This window comes from Mytilus trossulus, chromosome 14 (genome assembly GCF_036588685.1).
Source record: "Mytilus trossulus isolate FHL-02 chromosome 14, PNRI_Mtr1.1.1.hap1, whole genome shotgun sequence".
NCBI classification, from domain to species: Eukaryota; Metazoa; Mollusca; class Bivalvia; order Mytilida; family Mytilidae; genus Mytilus; species Mytilus trossulus.
The window spans coordinates 18646487-18662914 of record NC_086386.1 but is presented as its reverse complement, the minus strand read 5'-3'; the positions used below and the strand labels follow the sequence as shown (position 1 = coordinate 18662914).

Sequence of the window (16428 nt, the reverse complement as noted above, 5' to 3'; positions counted from 1 at the left end):
GGTAATTTTATTTCAACATGTATATAATATAAGTACCCGAAATTTCATCCAAGACAGAAATGCACATCCAATAATGTCATATTATGATGTCCCACGTCCTTGGGTGTACATTAAACTATAAGGAATGTTTAATCTTAACAAGGAAAATCACTTTATTCAAATTGCATATAAGAGTTAAAACTCGAACAATGTAGTTACAACAGTAAAGAATTACGTAATATCACAGATTTGATAAAAAAAAATAACACATAAAAAATCAGATATATAAATTTTCCACTTCTATCTTTATCTTACAAATATAGGCTAACTTTTATACCAGTCTACAAACCATCATATCACTAAGGCCTCCAAAGATTTGGAAGGTCAGGAGGTTCTTGTCTTGGTATCCCCCGCAAAGGAGGAAGCACCTGACGACGACTTTTAGCAAGATCTTCATCGCATACTGTGGTTCTCATCCTTAATATGTCAAAGGCTTGTGTTCTAGGAATAAGGTCAGGAATATTTTCGTCATCAAGTTCTTCAACACCCATGGTACGCATTCGACGCAAAACTGTTGCCTTAGTTACTTGTTGATTGCTTTTTATTTCAAAACCATCTTTCTTAGGTTGAACTAACCAAGGATTTTCTTTAACTGCTGTCGGTTTTGGTTGCATTTCGAAGTCTATTTGAGTTCGCGCTCTTGCAATGTTTCGATCATTACGACCATGCTTTGAATGCGAATGATAAATATTCTTTAAATTTTCTATCCTTTCTTCATAATTTTCCTCATTTAGTTTTGGTTGGCTTGTTTTATTTTCAGGAACATACTGTTTGACACTTAAACTAAACCTCTTTCTTTCTTTTGATTTTTTGAAATTGCTTGTGGCGCCACTTGAAATTGTAAATATTGAAGAGTTATCATCGAAACGATCGTTCGTGCTATTACTCGATCCCTTAGGTTGTTCCGAACTGGTTCCAAAATTTAATATCGAGGGTGCCGATTTTGATAAAATAGGTTTGTTCTCAGTTTTGTTATCCCCAGATTCCTTTAATTTTTCAGGTGTTAGATTTATTACACGTTCGTCATCATTTTGATTATGTTTGTCACTTTGGTCAGTTTTTGTTTCCATTTTGCTTTCCTCGCTCACTTGATCTGATATATCATTTTCGATGCTTTCTATAGGTACTACAGAATTTTTCGAATGAATCACTTTTCGCTCTTGTTTTCGCCTGGTTTGTTTTGATGGCTTCTTATTTAAACTTTCAAAAAAGGTATTGTTGAATATCATTTTTGAAGCTTTATCTGGCCGTGAAGCATTGTTTCCTGATCTTATATCATGATGTTGATTGTTTGATTTTTGGAAATATGGTTGATCGTCTTCCAATGTCTCCTCCAACGAATTATCAATCGACGTTACATTTGACTGGTACGTTATGCACTTAGTTTCTATAGCCATATCATTACTTGAAATGGAATCGTCGTTGTTTTGCGGGCTCTTGTTAAATAAAGGTACATTGTCCATTAAGAAACTGTTTTCATTTTCAAAAAGATCGTCACGTGATTCTGTTTTTATCAATACACTTTGTTTTTCACAATATGTTAATGTTTTATTATGTACCTCTGCCCTATTGTTATTTTTTTCCTTGTCTTTTGTTTTATTAAGTTCAATTTCCTTTTGATTCTTCTTCGTGTTTGTTTCTACTTTTTTGTCTTCCTTTTCGTCTGTTTTTATAGTTTCTTCATTTTGTTTATTTGATATTGGGGAAATTGTATTTTTAGTTTCTTTATTTTCCTTAGAGCGTATTTGTTCTGTTTTTGTAGCTGGCTTAGTAGTTGCCTCTGAATATATTATTCCATGTTCATGAGGTTTCGATGTTTCAGAATATTGTTGGTCATTTTCTATTTTATCAACATGCTGTTTATCTAATACTCTAATTTCTGTTTTACCTTTTTGTACTTTACCTCCCTCTTTGTCCTTTTCCTTCTGATCGGGTGTTGTTTCTGTATCTTTCTTATTGGGGATTGTTTTAGTATCTTTCTTATCGGGTATTGTTTTAGTATCTTTCTTATCGGGTATTGTTTCAATATTATTCTTATTTGGTGTTGTTTTTATCTCCTTCTTATCGGGTGTTGTTTTTATCTCCTTCTTATCGGGTGTTGTTTTTATCTCCTTTTTATCGGGTGATGTTTTTATCTCCTTCTCATCAGGTGTTGTTTTTATCTCCTTCTTATCGGGTGTTGTTTCGATATCCTTCTTATCGGGTGTTGTTTTTATTTCCTTCTTATCGGGTGTTGTTTTTATCTCCTTCTTATCGGGTGTTGTTTTTATCTCCTTCTCATTAGGTGTTGTTTTTATCTCCTTCTTATTGGATGTTGTTTCGATATCCTTCTTAACGGGAGATGTTTCGATAGCCTTCTTATCGATTATTGTTTCAATATTCTTCTTATCAGGTGTTGTTTCGATAACCTTCTTATTAGGTGTACTTTCGATATTCTTCTTATTGGGTGTAGTTTTGATATCTTTTTTATCAGATGTACTTTCTATATTCTTATTCGGTGTAGTTTTGACATCTTTTTTATCGGGTGAAATGTCCAAGTCATTGGTTTGACGTTTTATATGCGTTTCATTTATTACATTAGATTTAGTATTAGTTGGTTCTTTTTCTTTATCAATATCTGACGTTCTTGTTGACGTGGCTTCTTTTTCGGTTTGTTGAACCGGATTCTTTCTGGTTTCAGTTTCAGTTGGAACTGTTTTTTGTTCTTTTGAAATTTCCCCTTTCTTTTTGGACTTTTTAACCTTAGATTCAGATGAAGCTTTTGCTGCTTTCTTTGTAGATGGGTCTAATTCATTGGTTTGTTGAATACTTTTTTCTGTTTGAACTTTAATACTTTTTTCTTTTTCGACTTTACTGCTAATATCTTTTTCGACATTACTGTTTTTTCCAGAATTTTTCTTTTTGTCGCTGTTATTATGAGCTGAATTATTTTGCTTGGAATTTTCATTTTTCTGTTGTATGATAGTATTTTGATTTTGCTCTTTTACCACCGTTGCATACGCTGGAGGCGGGGAATGTTGTTGTGTTTGAACTACACGTGGCGATTCTGAATCTCCCTCAAGCTCACCTTCGGAACCACTCTCTGATGTTACAACTACAGGTTTGGGTGCTGAACGATCGAATTTTTTATGAACTTTTTTCTTTTTTTTCTTAGCCTTCGATTTTTTCTTGCAACATACGATACAGATAAGTATTATGATGATTATGATAAGTAAAGCTGTTACAGAACATGCAATTATTATATACAGTAAGGTATTGTCTTCTGGTGTACCTGCAACAAAAATGTTTATGAAAATGACATTTAAAAATATATAAACAAGGTATATTGCATGTGGATAAATCCTGGTCTTATATTCATATCTAAATTAATTCCAAACGTTATGATTAAAATAAACGTAGACGGCATTTGGAGCATGTGTCGCAAACCTACATTTTCAATTATGGCCACTTTTTACACGTAGCGAAACTCCTTATTAAATGGGAACAACTGAATTAAAAGGTAACTAACAATTTCAATCATGTTGACTTTTTTTGTAAATTTTATCCTGCAGCCAATTTTCTTTTCTTTAGTTTCTATCTATATATTATAGTTTTCGTTTTCAAGATAAAAGGCACAAAATGCAAAAAATATCACGAACGGGCAAAAACTTCAATAATGAGATAACTTCAGAATTCAACCATAAGGCTTATTTGTAGATATTGTCTTGTTGATCAAAAACCATGCATTTCGGTCTCTTTTTTTAAACTATATACATTTTTGTACCGAAATGATAATTATGGCAGGTTTGGTTAAATTTAGCCAAGACATTTCAGATGATAAGATAAGATTGGTTTCAAAGTTAAAAACGAAGACACAGACGACGACAATACAACGACGAAGAACAATGAACATCGCCAGCAAAGTGATGACAAAAGCTAACTTGCCCTTACCGCTGAGTTGAAAATATATATCAAAACGTTTATAATAATTTTAATTTCAAGAAGATAAATGTGCTAAAACACCTTATTTAAAACGTGTCAGCTCAGAAAATTAGTAATTATGATAATAGATTGCATCAATAAACTTAGTTTGAAACATAGTGAATTATGTTTAAAAATAGTTAATTACAAACAAAGAACATGTCTAATAAATTACCTTCTTATTAAGTAAGAGCAAATGTCTTTTTACACACTATTATCAGTATATACTGTTACAATTACTTTAAAGAAACTCATTCATGTTTACATACTTGCAGCGACTTGTACAGTTGTAATACTAACAGTACTTGTTGGTGCTCCTTGTAGGATGTAGCTAACACGAAAACCTTCTGCTGCTACTGTGTTGTCAGTATTAAATAGAATATACATAGTTCCATCTGTACTTTGCAATGTGAAAGGAGTGAAAGGAGCAGGATATGCAGCGCCACAGCACGTTTTCAAGAGGAGAGTTGCGCTTGAGTTGGATCCTATTAAAAAAAATATAAACAGTAATAGAATTGAAAAAAAATATCAACCCTGAAAAATATCTTATTAATTATTTTATTTGAAAATAAGGAGAAATATGATATAAACTTACTGAAGACATAAACAACACAACACAGAATACAAGAAGACATATAGATACGGGTTGCAATAATATACCAATGTAAAAATCAACAGAATCGTTTTGAATAAATCAAACAGATTAACAAATGTCAACCAGCTTATAAATTCAAAACGCAAAACAACTAGAGGTAAATAGTTGTATCCCGAAGATAGAACTTGTGGTGTAGCGTCGAATGAGACAAATATCCACCTGAACTTTTAAAGTCCACCAAACTGAAAATCGAAGACGTAAAAATTATAGAACATTGAACGGTATCACCTGGAAAAAAACCTTATCAAAAAAAAAAGTAGGACAAAATGAGAAAAATAATGAATTCAAAGCCAAAGGAAAACTGTAAAATCAGCGCTCTAATTCAAAACAAAAATTAAGACAGATAGCGAACAACGATTACACCTGAATGACATTTTCCTGGCTTAAGACTAGCCCCATGGAAATGGATAAGGATATACGCCAAACCCTCCCACCAACATGGAAATGGATAAGGATATACGCCAAACTCTCCCACCAACATGGATCTGTGGCGAAACAGCCCCATATAGTAACAAACTATAAAAATCAGTCCGATAATACAATAAGAACACAAAAACTATACAATAGTCAAAATCGAAAAGGAACTTTCCCAGAGTACTCGTAGTTTATAGATTCTTATTCTGATGCAAATTCAATGAAACAATTTACCATGTTTACCAAGACACAATTTTTAGTTCATATATGTTTCAGACTACAGCTTACCGAATTATTTTGAATGAAATTTTCAAGAATTCAAATATAGAAAAAAATATATATGAAAAGCTTCTCGCGTTAAGTCAGATTTGTGGGCTTAACATCAACATATATTATCCCATAAAAGACACACATTTATAAACTGCATACACCTTTAAACGAGAATTCAGGAATTTTTAATGATCAAACGAGTAAGGCTTAGCCATCTTCATCAATCAAATATTCAAAAGTGTTTCTAGCTATGTTTTTATAAATTGATTAAAAAAACAAGTTCAAACATTTATGTATTGCAATGAGAAAATGTCCTGATATTTTTTGTTTTTCTTTAAGTTGTATGATTTAAGTAAGACAATGTACAATGTATGATACTATTTTCTGTTTGTATGTTTTCATTTCTAATACTGCTTGCATGGCTTGCCTATGAGTAATTTTCAGTTAGTTTAAAGAATTGAAAACAACACGTTTTATAATTTTTTGCGTCCGAGGCGCTTCTCTTGATTTACCTTCATCAGGAACGCTTAAAGCCAAACATTTAAAACCCGAAGATGTATAAGAACACAAAAAAGAATTCTAATGTAAACACACCATCGTAAACGAAGACGTCATCAAACAGACATACTCCCTTGGTATTCTCTATGACACATGCTTCGAATTCTATTGTAATCGTGTAGTTTGCTAGTTCTCCAGTTATCAACCAGTCTCGAGAATAATTACTGCAATTAAAAAAATACATTTATATAGGATCATAATATGATACATGAAGATTATCTGTATCAATTTAACTTGCTACAATAGAAAAAGACATCGGTGAGGTATGTAATCGACAGTTCCATCGTAATATCTTAATATACAATTACAGCTCAAATCCTTCTGACATAGATGACCAAAATGGGAAATCCTATAATTATTACCTCGACTATCTTTAGAAGGATCTACCGTCACGTTAACGTTTACGTTTTTGCAAGCAGAAAGGAATAGATATAATTTGGTTTCGTTGGATTTTGTGTTTTCAAGTGATATATATGTTTAATCCAATGGAAAAGGCCATCATGACCAAAACGTGAGGAAAATTATGTTATTTTTTTTTATTATACAATAAATCAGTGTTTATATGTATACTAGTCAACAAAGGCAACGATAAACAAGTTTTAACTCAAATTTATCATAAAATATAATTAAAGTGGAAAAATAATAAACTTTCCAATGAACAATACTCATTGGTAAGATAAATGCATATGTTTAAAAGAATCTTTTCTAATTGGAAAATGAAACAATACCGTGTTATGGAACAAAGGGGTCTAATTCATTTTGCGGGAAATGATGACAGAAATTCGCACTTAATTTCGAAGATGGGAATTTAGTATCGGAAAATCTTCAAAGGCATTCAACATTTCAAGCAAACCATGCTTAGGTCTAAAATTTGTTAGTTTTAATAATAATTTTTTACTTCTAAGTGGTGAAAAGACGGTTTTTGATATATAAGATCAATCCCTTATTAAGCCTACCATCAAGGTTCAGAGAAGAAACTCTGTAACATTCTGTAAATAATATTCCTATTGGGCAATCATTTACCTCGGGACAGTGCTTCCAATTTCATTATTAAATCAGACAAATTAAAGGGAAATATAACACTAGATTTTTGTGAATCAAATGAAGAAAAAAAAATTGAAAATGTGATAAATCTTTTTAGATTTCAACCTTTGTGGTTAATCAGATAGTATAATTAAATCGTTTTTTTTTATTTTTTCTGCAGAAATAGAGTATGTGATAAATAGATTGCAGCATGTATTTTCCATGTTGGCACTGGTATCATCGGTCGACTCATATCGACCTCGCCTAAAGTCTCGGGCTAATATTGAAATCTCGGGATGATACCAAGGCAAATATGGAAAAGTGCATAAATATATTATGTATATCATATTGTACAACTACCCTTTAATAACGGGGACAAACGTATGTGGGGGTAATGACATCTGCGTTATCATTAAAATAGTATTTATTAACAACATTATATGATTGTAATAAGAATGGAACAATATACTTGCCAATATTAAAAAAAAATTGAGAATGGAAATGAGGAATGTGTCATAGAGACAACAACCCGACCAAATAAAAAACAACAGCAGAAGGTCACCTACAGGTCTTCAATGTAGCGAGAAATTCCCGCACCCGGAGGCGTCCTTCAGCTGGCCCCTAAACAAATATATACTTGTTATCACATACTAGTTAAATGTCTATTACAAAAACTCTTAAATAACATAATACATTGGTAAGTTCATAAAAGTACATTACAGTAACAAGTTCATATATAATGGAAAACCTTTCTGTCGTCCATAAAAGACTAAAAAAAACCCAAACAAACTCAAACTTGAAACTAAAAAACAGTTCGCTATGAAATACACCTAGCAATTTAAGCAACACCTGATAACACCAGAAATGATTTTAATGTTTACAGAGATAATCGAAATGGCGAAAAAAATAACCGAACTTGTGATAACATTCAGAATGTAAATTGCCAAGTGAAAGTTTTGAACAATCTTTTCTTAACTCAATTGTGACAATTTGTGAATACATTCAAGTTTTAATTATGTCAGTAGCGAGTGTAATCTCCGCGCTTTGGGAAAAGTTCAGCCACACGTCGTATTTTGCTTGAAACTGAGTGTTGTAATGTTCTAACATGTATTATTTGCCATTTAATTAATCAAGGTTGCTCGTAATCCATGTGAATTTTGACAAGCTGGAACCCTGTTGTTTTTACTTAACCATTGCTGAGATGATGTGATTCTGCACACCGATATCCCGGATGATTATCGCGTTATTGTTGGCCGTCATAGTCCCATCCAGAACACAAAGGTCTATTTTGCAGTTGTATGAAAACGATCCCCAAACTGTCAAACTCCCACAACCAAACGATGTAGTTACAATGGTTGTGCTATTCCATGTATGCTGTATTCTGAGGAAGCCATACACGCATGTGCCAATCAATAAGATGTAGGAGGAATCTGCTTTCGTCAGACCAATATACTCAATGTCACTTGCTGATACCAGGTGAAAACTAATATCGAGCTTGACAATAAGTACGAGTCAATAATGTTTTTTTTTACTGTCCTTCGAACACGAAAATGGGCCCTTTCATTTCTTACGTATGTTTTACATGGCCTATCAGATAGTTCGCAACGATCTTACTATCTCTATTGCGCTTTATAACCTCAAAATAACACTGTATACGAACCAAACCTGTTATTCTTCCCAGACTCAACCTTATATTGCGCATACCAATGACTTGCCATTTCTGTACAATTTCAAACCTACGTCTGTGCATCTTCGAACATAGGAGATTTATCTTATAAAAAAATAACGGACAAAACAGGACAAAACAGGACGTAAAACTTCTGAAATTATATTGCACGAAACTTGCAATGAAAAGTAAGTTGTCAGTTGTAAGTATTTTTAAAAATCCTATTTTTGAGATACTCTTATTTGTCGATTAACAATACGAAATATACGGAAACAAAGTCGTATCACTTTTGATCATAAAACAAACTTAAGATGCAAAAACATTTAAATGTTCCTTAACTTTGGGTAAGGCTTATATATGATATAGATTTTCAATTTTCTTGTTTTGAGTGTACCGGATGAAAGCTGTAAAAGAAAAAAGTGCGTCATGTCTATTACAAGTTTATATTATCACCCTTTTTAAAAAAATAACCGATACATCTTTTCCGTCTTGATAGTTCATCTAAAATATCATGAAAAAACAAACGAGTAGTGTTACCAACAACTCATTACTTTGTTGACACTGTATGGTTTATTTTGATACATCCTGTTATCAATCTGAATGGATTTATGCATTTCCCTTCTTTCTAAGTAAATCCCATTGTTCACAAAAAAAAAAAGATTTACACTAACTTACCCTTCTGGATAATATACAGTGCCATTATAAGCGTCATGGGACACAAATCTTTGTAAGTAAGCGTTAGCTATCAAGTCGATGGTACAATCAACATCTGAAAATAGATATAAAAGATCAAATGGTTCTCATAAATCATGAAATGCATGTTGCTTTAAAAGTAATAATTCAAATTTTTGTTTACATATTTTTTTTTTGATCGCTAATTTAAAAACATGATCTTTATATTCTTATTTTTGAGAGAGCGATATCCACCACAAAGATTCTTGTTGTTTTGATTGACACCCGATTTACTATAATTGTTCGATCAGATTTTTTTCAAAAGATCATCGGTACACTTATTGTCGATGTACCAACCCTTTATTTGTTTAAGGCTGATGTAATGTAATTTCAGAAAATCATTTTCAATTTAAAGATATAAGTAAATAATAAATGAAATGTGAAATTATTTGCCAAACAATTAAAATCAATACCCGACATTTGAAAGGTATCTCCAATTGAGAGAAGAAAAATCAAACGTGTTCACATTGTATTCTGATTGACTGCGAGGTTTTAAAAAAGTCAACTATACTATTGAAGCAAACATTTTACATGCATATTTACATAAAATAATTGTCCCAATATCCTTCTTCTGTATATTCTTTGCAAAGTTATACATTTACAACAACAAACATACATACGATCTGAATGCGTAACTTCAAAATTGAATTTCTCTCCTTTGTTATACATATTTCCAACTAGCGGTATCGAATATACACAACAGTAATAAGGTACAATGTACCGTATATACCGCAATACAGAATTTACAATGCTATTTCTCTGGATTCGAACTTTTGCAAACCACAATCCGAATGTCTGTAAATGCGAAAGTAACCAAAATTGACTGACTACGCCATGGCTTTAAACGAACAATAAGTCAAACAACAAAGAAAACTAAAACCTGAGCAACGCAATGGTATTCTCAAGTGCATATTCTCAAGTGAATTTTTGTAGGATTTGAGAGTTTCAATCTGTGATTCCAGAGTATTGAACGTAGAATGGGCCTTACTAATGATGAACATTTAAAAGATTTGTTTCAAGAACTTATATCTTAACTTTCAGACTAATTTATTATCATGAACAGTGACCAATAAACATTTTAATTTTTACCAAAATGTAGCTTCACTAAAATATGATGATTAAGTATGAGAAAACAATATGACGTATATCATAACAAATGTTAAGTGTATACATGTACTTGTTGCCTATACACATTGATTTCTACTTCAATATACATGTACGAATAATCAGTGTTACTGTTTTGAGAGTTACGTTTTCATGGAGTGTTTATATTGCAGAATTGATAATTTTAAACAAATATTTTTCTTTTGATATAAACTTCTCTTTTCACGAAATTAACAGACATTAAATACTATGGATTTATCTGGTTTCGTGGATGCTAATTTTTGTGGGTTGAGGAAAACGTATATTTTCGTAAATATTTGATTTCGTGGACTTTATAAAAATAAAAAAGATGAGGTATGATAGTAAATTTTAACTCTCCGCAAGTCACCAAATGGCACAGACTTTCACAACGTGAAGAAAAACCGAACACAAATCTTATACATTTGCGGGTAGTGGTCTTTATTACTGTTCCATCTCATACAGGAGCGTCTGTGTCATACTGATTGTTAGGGGCAGACAATTTGCTTCTTAGTCGAATAACTAAAGTCAGGTTGCCTATGTTTTATCATACACATTCTGAATAAATTGGATCAATTTGTATTAAAACCAGATACACCTGTGACGTACAGAGTTTTAACTGGCTGCTACCATCAAGTTGAAATAATTTTAAGTGATTGTTAGAGACAAATAACGAGTATTTTTATAAACATGTTCATTACTTCCATATATTTAATATTATTATCATCAGGTTAAAAGGTTACCACTTCATATAAGATTATTAATACTATACAAATACAATAATATACTTCTATACTTCATAACATAAATGACAGTTGGAGACAGATTAAATATTTAGATTTTAAAAACTGACGAATCGTTTAAATGTACTCTCAAAAAGACAATACCTAAACATCTACACTTGAAAATTTAAATCCTGTTTTAGCATGAAATAAATGAACGATTCAATATTAAAATCATATGACAAATTCTATGTTAAAGGATGAATCTTACTTTTTTTATCTCTACGTTCAATAGTATGCTTCACAATTTGTTTATTTTATTATTTTATACAAAATAGCATTGATAATTAAAAATCGGTTGTGATTGTTTTAGCACGGTACATTTTACAATTTTATTTTGGGTTTCATTTAAAAATTGTTGAATGATACTTATCTAATGTCTTTTGAAACATTGTCAGAAAAGATTTCAAACCAAAGCAAAAAACATGTATGATAAAAAAAAATGTGCACACATAAATGTTAACTGAAGGATTCCAGGGAAGCATACACTTGAAAGAGAAAAGAAAAATGACCTAAATATAAGTACATTTACATAAAAGTAGGGGTAAACAGTACAGTTATTATGTAATTGATAATAAGAAGGATATGCAAATGTGTGTCTACGTGAACATGCATTGTACATGCCTCATAAAATGAGAGCTATAATTCATATTGGATTATATTAGTTAAAACACATTTCTTAATCTACTAAACCGATTCAAAATCTATTTGAAGAAACAGGATTGATCAACTGTCAATATTTTAACTAAACAGCAATTTATTCTTAGTTCAATAAAAGTTGAAATATGACTAAGTACATTGAATCGTAATCAGTAAATTCTTTCTCGTAACTAATTGTAAAATTCTTTTGTTCGAAAATGGATGTTTTTTCATATCGATTAGTTTTGCAGATGTAAAAAGTTGCATTTAAAAAAAACCCGATATAATTCATTGAAGAGACTGATGTAATGTCATTTTGTTTAACCTTTATTTAAAATTATTAAAATTTTCACAGTTGTGTCAAAAAGATAACTCGTTGTTTTTCTGTCTTTGGTTTGAAACAGTTGTCTCGATGTCTAATTGAAGTATTCTTGATCCCGCATCTAATTTAATTGATATTGTAGTTTTGCTTTTTAGCCCGAATACCTATGCTTCACTTTGAAATGTTAACAAAATGCATAACTTTGACTTGCAATTCACGAAAGCAAAACCATACAGTCATCTGTCAAATTGATTTTTATAGCTAAAACCATGTTTCACTGAACGAAGTTATTTACGGTTTAAGAATTTATGGTCATATTAAATAAATGCATATGCTTATTATTTCTTTTTGTATCAACATCATTTGCTAACCTTACGTGATTTTTATCTATGAAAGGATTAATTGTTTTTGTAAAATAATTCACTCTGAATCAAACATAAAACTATCTGGAAATGACGTTATCAAATTAAATGAAAATATATGCGTCACGTTCGGATGATGTGTTTTTCAACAAACAATCGGCATTCCTAGATGTGCGTCTCTTGTTGCCTATATGTTCCTTTATTCGCGTTAGGCTGTTTTCATACAGTATGTTTCTAATGAAGAGCGAAAAAAAGATAGCATTGTCCTTTAACTGAACTTTTACCTATACAGATGAAGTCCAGTTTCATTAAATTATTCAAAGTTTTGTGATCATGTTGAACACATCTATCCAATTGAGGTCGAAATTAAAACTGCCTTCTATTTGGACTTAGATATGTAAATTGACAATGATGGTAGGTTGAGAACAAAAGTTGTGATTGCAGTTTTGCAATTGTAAAATTTCCATTTCTATATATATATACATGTATATAGCAACATTCGAACAGCGCCTGTATTTGGAGTATATACTTCATGATCCAAGTGGCATGATTCATTTCTTCGAAGATTTTAACGAACACTTTTACGACTCAATTGGCCCTTATGAGATAACTTAAAAGATGTATCCGTCTTTTTTTACGCAAATGTGAGCTACCGAATTAAACTAATCACTCGGATTGTACTTTCACGAACAACAGGACGGATGCCACATGTATCCTTCGGGAACACCTGAGATTACTCTCGATTTTGATGAGGCTCGTGTGGCACATTATCTAGTTGTATTTAGTTTACTGCTGTGTGTCTTCTTGTTTTTGTATGTTCTTTGCCCAATCATTGAAAGTTTCGTTACATTTTTTGAGTTTTGATATTCCTTCGGTATCTTTTATCTCTTTATTGTTATACCGTTAATGGAGTACTTGTCTTTTTGAAATAACACGTTGACACATTTATTACTCGACTTCAAACTAAATGTCAAAAGAAAAGTTTTAATACTTTATATGCTTTTTTGTACGATATGTTTCAAATCCGGAAAACAAATTACATAAATACAGATGTTTTACAACATTCTAAAATCGAGCATCTAAAACAGATATAAAAAAGAATATATATTGACTTTGTCCACAATCGATAAGGTTACTAGTATTAATAAATAAAAATTAGGACAATGGCTATCAATTTATGATTTTGTTAAAAACCATTGGAAAAAAAAAGAATTCTTTATAATAAACCAACATCATGAAATATTTTATTTGAAATCTTAGGTCTATATAGTCTTTTACACCGTTACATTGTAAGAAAATAGCTAAACATTCGGTAAAACTTTATTTTCCAAACAATTAACTGTGGCATTATGACACAAAACTGTCTATAAAAGCATGTATCTGTTGTGGTATTTTCTGGAATCGAGTCGGTGCAACTAGACCAATTAAAAAAGAAGACGAAATAATTTCGCATATAAATTCATTAAATGCCCTTCTTCATTTCAAATACGGGTTTTAGAAATAATAAAACAAATAGTAAATGTATAAACAAGTAATTTCCATAAACAGTATCGAACCATAATTCCAATTTTATACATTGTACCAATTGAGCACAATACAAGATTGGAATTAAATATAACCTTGTTTCCGCTCACTGTATATTGGTATTACTTTTATTTGTTTTCAATATCGGCGTTTAGTTACCCTAATGTTTTGATTTGTTTCAGTATTTTATATGTGAAGTGTTAAAATTGACAAAATAGAGCATTAACAAAGGGACATTTCTAATTAATGGGTTAAAACAGACAGTTTTGATGAATAACACTATAACATTTGACTGTTGTCAAGCACGTGATGTAAATGGTGAGATTAGCATGTTCATGGGGAATCCTTCTTCATCAGCACAACCGATAGCTGATAAATAAATGTTCTCCGTTTTCTTTACAAATTAGCCACAAAAGGAATGTAAGGCAGTCAGATAAATTGTACATACAAACATTGCAGTAAATTTTATATAACTAAATGATAAAAATTAGATTATTTACCACTCTTTCAAATCTTTATAATATGATATTATTTACGAGTCATATTTGGCGGTAAACATTGTGCGATTTTTATTATAAAGAAAACAATTAAAAAAAACATATTTATACATAAATCGAAATTAACAGTACTTCCATATTTGGATATTGGTCATTTTTTTCTTTTGTCTCTTTCATTTTGGTGTTTTTATGTACGGAAATATCGACCGTGGTTAATGTTTTATTGAAACAAAATATATATTATGTAAATTACTACAGAAAAGGTATCCAAACTTTAAGTTAATTTAATATCTTCATACATCATTCATTAAAAAAGAACTGCTTCCTTTTCTCTCATGTTTCTATACTTTTTAAAATTCTATTTCAATTTGCTAGTCTTCAATTCTTCAGTTTTAGAACTACAGTACTCAGATGAAACAAAAAACAAATACTCTAAGCATATGAAGAGAAAGAGACCAACTTGTCACCAGTAGACAAACTTAACGATATAATATGCATGGAAACGTTGTGCACCTATAATGCTTGAAATTTTAAATAAGTGTAAATTGCATTTCGAAATTAATTTGTTGATTGTTTTATAAACAGAGAAAAAACACGTTAAAAGAAGATTGATTAAGGAAAGAGAATATAGAAAAAAAGCGAATGTTATGTTCTCTTCATACCTTTCAACACCAATAATATCCCAATCAGTACGTAAATGTAAGACTTCATTATTTATATTCCATTTTGTTTTTGACTACTATTAAAGATCCTATTTTGTTCAACACTTCATCCTCGTTCAAAGGTAAACTTGTTCATGTCACTACCTTAGTAGATCCCCGCGTATTGTTAAACTTTTGGAATTCCACTGATACCAAGTCGTAATAGAGTGATAATGTATTTCACACTTTTTTCAAAGCAATATACCATCCAAGTGAAACAAGCATAAGTAAAAATGCTTTATTATTTATAAACCATATTTCACTGATTCTGTTGATAACTATCGTTCCTTTGGTACTGGCGCATGTTTGCCCCACGATCAAGTATTAAATGACTTCAACTGTGGAAGGTTCAGTAATATAAATCAATTTCGGAAGCTTAGAATCGATAGCAATTTACCTGAACGTGTAGGATTTTTCATATTTTCATATATTCTATATGGGTTTTTAAACAAAGCAACGGTAAATGTTCATTAGCTGTGAAACATCATGGTTAAATTTCTATAAAATTCTCAGAAGAAGCTGATGCGTTTACAATTAAACTTTACAACAAAGAATTCAATTGATTGAATTTATCTATCTATGATAATATTATTGATAATAATAATGCACCTTCAAGTGCACATAGAAGTCGTTTGAAATAAAGAAATAAATTCAAAGCTATTTAAAGGGACGATTTTGACAAAATAATATTATTTTTAAAGATGCTTAAAACACATATATGTTCAGTACTTAACAATAGGATCACTGGAATGTTTATATACACAACAGAAGTGTCTATATTTGATAACGAATATTGAGTTGCGTGCTTTATCGTCTCATTAATTATGCATAGGGTTTATTTTCCCCAACTATATTTGATAATTTCTTTATATAAAACGTACGTACCTATTTGACGCCATTTATAAAATTAGGTTATCATATAAAGCATAGCAAAATATAACAATGAATAGCCATACGGTTTCAAAAGAGGAACGAAAGATCCCAGAGAGGCAGTCCAACTCATAAGTCGAAAATAAACGGACAACGCCATGGCTAAACCTTAAGAATAAACAACACGAATCCCATCAAAAACTATGGGTGATCTCAGGTGCTTCGAAAGGATAAGCAGATCCTGCTCTATATGTGGCACCCATCGTGTTGTTTATGAGATAACAAATCCGGT

General features: G+C 31.1%; 1 protein-coding gene across 1 annotated transcript; it reads right to left on the bottom strand.

The window, feature by feature from the left end:
- Positions 1-123: 123 nt before the first annotated feature.
- LOC134696057 (muscle M-line assembly protein unc-89-like) lies at positions 124-15587 on the bottom strand. The gene is made up of 5 exons (XM_063557623.1): positions 15228-15587; positions 9261-9354; positions 5933-6060; positions 4269-4484; positions 124-3310 (listed from the first exon to the last, which is right to left on the bottom strand). Exons 1-5 carry the CDS (start codon positions 15274-15276, stop codon positions 339-341), a joined length of 3459 nt encoding a protein of 1152 aa, XP_063413693.1. The 5' UTR covers positions 15277-15587; the 3' UTR covers positions 124-338.
- Positions 15588-16428: the final 841 nt, after the last annotated feature.